The following is a 9,912-nucleotide window of genomic DNA, read 5'->3' as shown; positions in this document are numbered from 1 at the left end:
AAATTGCAAAATTGCCAGACATGAACTATAAATTTAATATATTTTTATTATATATAATGTGTTTAGCATATATTCTGACTGTTAGTTCATATTGTTGGATATGTTTTATTTAATAACTTATTTCTTTCATTCTGTATAATCAATCTGCTTATTACGAACGGTGAAGATATTCCAACGATATCATTGGCAAACCGGCATCGCCGCGCATGGCCGCCGATTCATCGAACATGATTGGCGAGAGTACGTCACAGGATTTATTACCACGCGGTTGCCATGGCTTTTACGCCTTTCCTATTCGCTAGCCTTATCCCCAACTTCACGGTTACTTCTGAAAAGAGTAGAAATATTGAATACTATTGAAATATCCAGTGGCGGTGTCATTCTTTTGATCATTATTACTTCCTTTCATTATTTTATACCGGTTATCCTAAACTTTATTCCTATATTTTTCGTATATGTAATAGTTAAAATGTGTTTTATTGTTTTGTTATCTTGTTATAATGTGTTTCGCTCGTAGTTTTTAATTATTAATATTAAGTTTGGTCGTATATTTGTGTTTTAAAATGAATAAATTTGTTAAGGGTAAGACGCTACATAGCCAGGACAAGAGAAATAATAGCTAATTATATTACTGTTCCGTCTCGTAAATAAATGTCTGGTAGTACCCCCGCTTCCCGCTCCGGACCACAGATTTTTAAAGAAAGAAGCCTACTTCCCCTATCACGTCACTCTCGGCTCTGACCTTCGGTATCATTCAGTCTTCGTTTCTGTGCACGCCGGGCCACACACGTGCGGCGTAGAAAATTTATTTTTTAATAATTTCTCATTCGTATCGATTGTTTATCGCGAAAAATGTCAGGCGAAGGGAAGAAAAGATCAAGAAGTTCGGGTAAGACAGATGTGAATGGTGCTGAGATTAAATCTATGCTTAAATCAGTGATGCGAAGACTGGATGCGATTGAACACAAACAAAAGCGTCGTCGTTGGTCTTCGCCAGCTTATTCGCCTACTTTTAGTGATTGTGATTACACAGGAAGCGGTGGAAGCAACAGCGAGTTTGATTATGGCGACGGAGAAGAGGTAGATGAGAGTTTATCTGTTAGTCAAGATGATCCACGAATCGAGGATAGTTTTCAGAAGAATGATATTATTCCTGGGGGTACTGGTAAGGAAAATTTCTTTTTTATGAAATATTGTTATTATTATTGTTTCCTGGTTTTTTTCCCTTGATTTTCTGTGCTTAGAGTGGCACATATTTAACATAGCATGTTAAAATTTTACTTGTGTCTAGAGTGACATAAGTTCATGCGCTTAAAGTTGTTTACATGTACAACAACTGTTCTTACCTAGAGTGGTAAAGTATTTTAAGGTTAGCCTGAGTCTAGAGTGACTCTAGGATTGTACTTACCTAGAGTGGTAAAGTCTTAAAATTAGCATGAGTCTAGAGTGACTTATACTACCTTAAAATGGGTGCGAAAGTACCTATCTTTTTCGAGTTTTTCCCTAGCAAAACCTAGAGTGGTTGGATATTATATTTCCTTGTTTTTATTGGTTTTTACAGATACCTTAACACCAGACACAGGGCCAAAAACAAACATCATTTCTATTCTTGAAGGAGACGAGATTCAAGAGAAGAACTTTTCTGAACCCATTCTTGAGGAGTTAGTTCCACGTTACATAAAGCTTTTGGTAAATGGGTTGAAGGAGGAGGTAAAGACAGACCTCATTAAGAAATATCTCCCCCCTGAAAATTTTAAGGAGATTGTGCCTCCCAAAATTAACCCAGAGGTTAGGGTAGCTGTCCAGGATAACACCCTTAAAAGAGACACAAGATTATCAAAAATACAAGAACAAATAGCTGCGGTCATTTCAGCCTTAGTTCGATTTACCTCTGATTTAGTTAAAAAAGGGGGGGAGGATAATATTAAACAGGTTGAAATGTCTAATGACGTTTTGCGCCTGCTTTGTGATGTATTTCATCACGAGTCAGTGTCAAGAAGAGAGCTCTTACTACTAAACTTGAATAAGGACCTTAAAGAAACCTTACAGAATACTCCGATTTCCGAGTTATTGTTTGGTAAAGAACTAGAAAACACCATTGAAGCTGCAAGAAAGCTGGAGAAGTCGGGCGAGCAACTAAAGGTGAAGAGAAATAAGCTATCTGCTTCCATGTTAGCCACTACTTCGAGACAGGGAAACTACCGTCGCCCGTTTGCAAGAGGGGTGCAGCAGATGGGCCACAGAAGTCAAAAACGCACTCCATTACAAAACAGTCGGCCAAGCAGCAACCCGAAGAGGCCCAGGGCACATTATCGGTCTCAGAATCGTCAACACACCGGCAGCGTCGAGAGGAGACGCCATTATTAGAGTCCGGACAAGAGTCACGGTCTTTAAAGGTTAGTAAAAAATGTGGTAGACTACTACATTTTGCCTATAGATGGAAGATCCTAGGTTTTCATAAAACGGTTATTTCATACATAACTGGTCTTAAAATCCCTCTTGTTAAAAAACCTTTACAAAGGTTTATCCCTTTAGAACCAATCAGATCACAGAAGGAATGTGTCATCATTGATAAGATGATTAAAAAATCGTTATTGGAAGGGATTTTCTCTCTAGTAAAACCCTGTAAAAATCAATATATATCGAACGTTTTTATAGTTCCTAAACCAGATGGATCTTATAGACTGATTATTAATTTAAAAGCATTTAATAAGTTTGTAGCGACCTCACATTTCAAACTAGAAAATCACAAAACTGTTACTCAATTAATTACACAAAACTGCTTTATGACAAACATCGATTTACAAGACGCCTATTATTTGGTGCCTATACATAAGTCATATAAAAAATATCTAAGATTTCAATTTAATGGCGACATTTACGAATTTAACTGTTTACCGTTTGGTTTGAGTTGTGCCCCTTTAATTTTTACGAAGATTTTACGACCAGTTATCTCTTGTCTTAGAAAATGTGGTTTTCTTTCCGTTACCTATATAGATGATTTTTTACTTCTTGGAAAAACTCATGAAGAATGCGCCATAAATACGAAAGAGACTATATTTTTCCTAGAGCATTTAGGGTTTATTATAAATTATAAAAAAAGCACACTTATTCCCAACCAAATTTGTAAATTTCTTGGTTTTCAATACAATTCTGTTAATATGACTGTTTCATTGCCTCAAGAGAAACAAGTTAGGTTACAAAAACTACTAGAACGTTTTGCTAAAACTAGGATTTGTACCATAAGGGTTTTCTCAAAATTCGTTGGCAATTTGGTTTCAGCAGCGCCAGCTATAAAATATAGTTTTTTGTACACTAAATTGTTCGAACGAGAGAAGATTAGGGCTTTATGTCGAGCAAATAACAATTATGACGCAAAAATGAATATTTCTCCACATTTGATGTCTGATTTTTACTGGTGGAAAAAACATATAGCTTTATCTAGTAATACTATTCACAATGAAACATTTGCTGTAGAAATCTTTTCAGACGCCTCTAAATCTGGTTGGGGCGCGCATTGTGAGAATAAAACCACTTTTGGTTTCTGGTCAGATCAGGAAAAGAAAAAACATATTAATGAACTAGAATTATTAGCAGCTTTCTTTGCATTAAGATGTTTTACCAGAAATCTATCAAACTGTTTTGTGCTATGCAGAATTGATAATACAACTGCAATCTCTTCTATTAATAGATTTGGTAGCGTACGCTTTTCAAATTTAAATAAATTAGCCCGAAAAATATGGCACTACTGTGAGAAAAAACAAATATTTATTTTTGCGTCATACATTAATTCAGTAAAAAATATACATGCCGATAGGGCTTCCAGGCAGTTACATAGTGATACTGAATGGTCTCTATCGAAATATGCTTTTTCTAAAATCCGTAAAAAATTTGGCGACCCAAAAATTGACTTATTTGCGAGTCGCACTAACAAAAAATGTAATATTTTCATATCTTGGGTTAAAGACCCAGAGGCTCAGGGGGTGGATGCTTTTACCTTTAACTGGGGAGAGATGAACTTTTACGCATTTCCCCCTTTTTCTTTAATATTAAGGGTATTACAAAAAATTAAAAAAGACAAAGCTGAGGGCATTGTTGTCGTGCCTAGATGGTGTTCTCAACCTTGGTATCCCATATTTAAATCCCTATTGATAGGAGAGCCCTTAATATTCAAACCTAATATAAATTTACTTTCATTTAGCGGAGCCCCCCACCCATTATGGAAAAAGCTTTCCCTGGTAGCCGGGAGGTTGTCAGGGAAGCGCTACTACAGGGAAGAGTGCCTTTAGAGGCCTTGGACATATGTTTAGCCTCAATCACAGAATCGACCTTAAAACAGTATAGTGGGGGTCTACGCTTATGGTGGACGTTTTGTATGAACAAGAATAGTAATCCATACAATGTATTAGTCGAAGATGTTCTGGAGTTTTTAACTATACATTTTAATGCTGGCGCCACTTATGGGACCCTCAATTCGTTTAGATCCGCCATATCTCAAATTGCGGGGCCGAACTTAGGTCAAGATTTTAGGGTCAAGCGTTTTTTCAAGGGAATTTTTGGTCAAAGACCACCTAAGGCTAGATATGAGAATATTTGGGATCCGCAAATAGTACTTTCCTATGTAAAGACACTTGAAACTAATACTCTTCCCCTAGAGACCTTAAGCAAAAAACTTGCAGTTTTATTGGCGTTGGCTACCGGCCAACGATTACAAATATTGGCCCTTATTAAAATTGGTAACATTTCAATCCAAGCTAACAGAATATTAATAAAAATATCAGACCGTGTTAAAACTTCATCAATAAATAAATCTCAGCCCCTCTTAATTTTGCCATTTTTTAATGATCCTCAATTATGTGTTGCCGAGACACTTAAAAGGTACCTAAGCTTTACACAAGAATTGAGAAATTCTTGTGATTCACTTTTTATCACATTTAAAAGACCATATAAGAAGGCTTCTACATCTACTATAAGCCGATGGATCAAAAACATATTAGAAAAGAGCGGGGTGGATATGTCAATATTTAAACCACAAAGCACAAGACATGCTTCAACTTCTTCGGCAGCAAGGGCTGGGGTCAGTTTTGATACCATAAGATTAGCGGCAGGATGGTCTAAGGACTCCAGAACGTTTGCTAATTTTTACAACCGTCCTGTTATTGACAATGATGAGTTTGCAAGAGTTGTATTAGATTCATAAATGTTAGATTTAGGCATTCCAAAAAAAAAAAAAAAAAATGTCAAGAAATTTAATTTATCTTTGGAAAGTTTTGTTCATAGGTTACAAAGTTTTTGCTCTTTATTTGTTTTAAGAAATAAATTTTCTTTAGTTCTTTGGTTGTTGCATTATGCTTTAAACATCTACAAGACATTTATTTACGAGACGGAACAGTAATATAATAATAAGATCAAACGAACTTACCTTAAGTGATGTTCGATCTTGATTATATTACTGTTCCGTCGAAGTAAATAAATCCCTCCCTACCCAATAAAAAATAAATAAATGAATAATTAAAATAGATACACATATAGAATTTTAAAATTAATCATTACCATTTTGCAACAACAACTTTAAAATAACTGGATGATACCGAAGGTCAGAGCCGAGAGTGACGTGATAGGGGAAGTAGGCTTCTTTCTTTAAAAATCTGTGGTCCGGAGCGGGAAGCGGGGGTACTACCAGACATTTATTTACTTCGACGGAACAGTAATATAATCAAGATCGAACATCACTTAAGGTAAGTTCGTTTGATCTTATTATTATATAGGTAAGTAGAATAATAATAATGTAATTATTAGAATACTAAAATTAAATATTGGCTAAAATGAAAAGCACCCATTTTACCTAAATATTTTAGCTAAACTAAAATAAATGTAAATAAACGTGGATGAAATCTCATTTGGTTTATTTCCTTGTGTTCATAACAGGGTTTGCGACGAACAAGCTCAGAGAGTTCGCTTAAGTTGCCGCTTAAACATAAACTTGAGCGGATATCTCTTTATACCGGAGTTAGCGTATCGGCTATAAAAAAAATCACACAGGAGATAAAAAAGACTGGAAACTAACCCCGATAAAATGATATCCAGCCCTGGAAAGAAACGGCTACGTGAGCTCGACGACTTTGATTTTCAAATGGTCAGGAATTTGATGAATAGATTTTATCTCGAATTCAAAGTCGTCCCCACAATTAAAAAGCTTTTGCAAAAATTGCAGGAAGAATCGAATTTTCCTTTGGCAGGGAAACGCTTAGGGGTTATTAAAATCAAATGGATTTTTTGGCGTAAATGTCAAAATAACAGATAAATATTAATGGAGCGGCCCATTATATTGCAGAGAGAGATATAAATATATACGCGAAATTCGAAAATATCGCCAAGTGTTATCTATTTGGATGAAACATGGGTAGACAATGACCTAACCTTTAAAAAGTGCTGGCGGAGCGATACCATATCTGGTGTAATAGGCAATATTGGATCTACTGGTGAGTAAAATTATGTTTTGTTTACGCTTCCAAAGTTAACTATTTTCAAGATTTTTTTTTGCTGGAAAATAGTTATATCTAAAATTATGTATTGTAGAAAAAATATAGTTAGTACTGATATTATAAATAAATATACCTCAAGACTCAGTCTTGATCAGCTGATGATGTTACCATGGTTAGCGAAACGTGCGCCCAGTGTAAAAGTAAAAGTGTTTTTGGTGTATTGTGCTGATTTAATGTTTTATTTTGCTGTGTAACACCAAAGGTTCCAACCCCAGCTGTAATTATTTCTTCTATTATATTAACAACACAATAATACAATGATTCAAAATATTTACGGGAGCTTTAATAAAAGCTTTTAGTGTTTATCTGCTAACTCAACAGTAACGATTCAAACAGCCAACTGTACCAATTCCCATTAAAATAGAAAGCAATATCTTAGAAAAGGTCTATAAGTTCGAATATTTGGGGTCCTGGATTATTAACACCATGAACAACGACGTGGAACTAAAAACCAGGATAGAACAGGCCATAAATGTATTATTACAAATGAAAAACGTTTTCCAGAACCCCAGATTCGCCCTTGAGTTGAGAATTAGGCTTGTCAGGTCAATCCTATTATACGGAGCAGAAACATGGACACTCAAAGTTCAAGAGATGAATCTGCGAATGCATCGCCTCGAATCGTTCGAAACATGAATACTAAGGGCTGGCAAAGGTTAGTCTTGGGTCGAGATTTCCGTATGTAAGAAGAGTACAATGTGTTTATAATGTACTGAACAAAGAGAGGACAGTAAACACGTTGCCAAACGTATGAAATAAACCGAGAAACTGTGCACATCGCTAAGAGACGTGGAAGGGGATATAGCAGATCTATCGCAGTTGACCAGTCGACCCAATCAATACCTCTGTCAGTACTTAAAGTTCTAGGGAAAGGTGTACGTCATGCATTCAGCTTCACGATTTAATTACGTCTCGTGATACTTGATTTATTTATTTATTAACGAGTCGTTGTAATTTTCCTTATAGCTTGAATTTTTTTAAGTGCAAGCTAGAAACACTTGCATTTTTGGTAAAAATAAGTGGAATTGAGTGGGTGCTCGATAATGGTCGCGCTTATTAGAACTCTGAATTCAAAAATCGATATCTCGAAATCTATTAGAAATAATAAATTGTAGTTTTTTCAAGAACTTTGTTAATATTTCTGCTGTATTTTCTTTGTAGACAGTATGTGAAAATCTTTTATTAATAAAAAAATTACACGATTGCTGAAAATTGCTATGCTCTAAAAGTAAATGGATGGATTGTTTACAATTTTTGAATGGAAAAACAACCTTATCGAATTTTTCTTATGTAAACATATTGTAAAATATCCGATCTTGAAAATAATAAAAAGTTTCAATATCTAAAGTGGTTCTTGAGTTATGGCCTGTTATGTGTTAAAAACTTGAGTTTTTAAATTATCGCGATTACTGACGTTTTCTCGTTATAAAAAAAATGACACCCTAACAATATCCTTATAATTCCATTTCAGATGCTCAGAAACATTAGAAACCTAATGATTTTATCTAGTTTCGTGATTTTACTTTACTTGATAGGGAAAGGCGTATCGGCAACGCCGCAACAGCACACCGTCGCGCGTCGCATCGGTCGGTCGCATTTCTCCGACTTAATAAGATCCCTATGAGATTTACTTCCACACATGTAAATGCCGACTCAAATGTAACAGTTGCCAGCACGGTATATCGGAGAATCGAGCAAAGAATGCTTAAAATTTCAAGGACAGCTCACAAATGCCGAAGTTTACAAAAGAATAGGTTGAGAGAAAGTTTTCTTTAAGTCTAATGTTTAAAGCACTTAGCAAAACATAGGCACATCAAATCTCATTCAAATCGAAATAACGGATCTGAAAATATCGTAAAAATCTCGGTAAAAATGTTTGATGCCCTCTAACGGACAAACGATGAATTTTTGTATAAAGCTAACTTGTGTTAAATAAACTTATTTTAATTCCAAAAAAATACTTCTATGTCGACGGAATATTGGGACATCCTGTATATATTTGATGTTACCAATGATACATCGCAACAATTTTTTTTTCAAACGTTATAAAAGTATTAATTTTTGCGACGTGATTGACAATATAAAAGTCATTTTAACGCCTAAAGTAAATCAGTCTGATGCCTAAGCACAAAAGTATAATAAAGGAAAATATATTATTAAACTGACATAAAGTGTCAAATTCAGCGAGCGTAACCATAGTTTCTCGATATACAGGGTGGTCCGAACTGTATTCCGGAAACTTCAGCAGCATATTCTGCAGATAAAAATAAGTAAAAAAGTTCGTATAAATGTATGTCCTAAAATGCTTAGTTTCGGAGATACAGGGTGTAGAAGTTTCATTTTTATTTCGATTTTTTCCAAATAATTTCTGAAGCAATGTCAATATTTGGATGAAAATTGGTGCATGGGTGTTTTTTGACATGAGAAATTTGATTTTGATGTCAATATGACTCCCATTTGTAGGTGGCGCCACCTACATGTGTTTTAACTATTTTGAAGAGTAATAATTTTTCGTCGGTACCTGTATAAAACTACCGAGTAAAAAAATATACATTTACGATTTTTTTTTACATAAAAAAGGTCTCTTGGTAAAAATCGCTACGAGTAATGGTTCTCGAGATATTTGGAATCGAAATTATCAATACCTGTCATCACTGACATAAATTAAACATGTTGACTAAATAGTTATTAGACTGACATCATAAATTTGAAATCTTTTTGTGTCAAAAGTTCAAAAAAAAACTGTTTAATCATAATTGTTTCGCAGAAAAACGTATGATTAATTTAAAAAAATAAAAATGTATTATTTCAGTCAAACAACTATACTCAACGTGTGCTTATTTTTTTGACAATAATGACATGTATTGACTATTTCCATTCTAAATATCTTGAGAACGATTGCTCGTAGCGATTTTTACCAAGAGACATATTTTACATAAAAAGTCATGGAAATGTATATTTTTTAGTCAGTGGTTTTATATACGTACGGTCGAAAAGTGATTACTCTTCAAAACAGTTAAAACATATGTAGGTGGCGCCCACTACAAATAGGAGTAATTTTGACATCAAAATCAAATTTCTCGTGTCACAAAACTCCCAGATACCAATTTTCATCCAAATATTGAAGTAACTTCAGAAATTATTTGGAAAAAATCGAAATAAAAATGAAACTTCTACACTCTGTATCTCCGAAACTAAGCATCTTAGGACATACATTTATACGAACTTTTTTACTTATTTTGATCTGTGGTATATGCTACCGAAGTTTCCGGAATACAGTTCGGACCACCCTGTATAATAATTACATACAAGATATAACTTTTAAATCTTTTTATAAGTATTATTTTTATGGGACGTTTGAAATTGT

At 34.5% G+C, this 9,912-nt stretch overlaps 1 protein-coding gene across 1 annotated transcript; it reads left to right on the top strand.

Moving 5' to 3' along the window:
* Nucleotides 1-777: 777 nt before the first annotated feature.
* On the top strand, nucleotides 778-5,238 carry LOC115878583. Its single transcript, XM_030895130.1, has 3 exons — nucleotides 778-1,165; nucleotides 1,562-2,396; nucleotides 4,202-5,238. The coding sequence occupies exons 1-2, from the start codon at nucleotides 853-855 to the stop codon at nucleotides 2,365-2,367; spliced, it is 1,119 nt and encodes a 372-aa protein (XP_030750990.1). The 5' UTR covers nucleotides 778-852; the 3' UTR covers nucleotides 2,368-2,396; nucleotides 4,202-5,238.
* Nucleotides 5,239-9,912: the final 4,674 nt, after the last annotated feature.

The sequence above is a fragment of the Sitophilus oryzae genome, unplaced genomic scaffold (genome assembly GCF_002938485.1).
Source record: "Sitophilus oryzae breed Bouriz unplaced genomic scaffold, Soryzae_2.0 scaffold_1518_pilon_pilon, whole genome shotgun sequence".
In the NCBI taxonomy this organism is placed as follows: domain Eukaryota; kingdom Metazoa; phylum Arthropoda; class Insecta; order Coleoptera; family Curculionidae; genus Sitophilus; species Sitophilus oryzae.
This window is presented reverse-complemented; position numbering and strand designations above follow the sequence as displayed.

Coding starts and splice junctions, on each gene's coding strand:
- LOC115878583 (XM_030895130.1), top strand. CDS start 853: ATGTCAGGCGAAGGGAAGAAAAGATCAAGAAGTTCGGGTAAGACAGAT. Junction 1,166..1,561: donor TATTATTCCTGGGGGTACTG/GTAAGGAAAATT, acceptor TGGTTTTTACAG/ATACCTTAACACCAGACACA.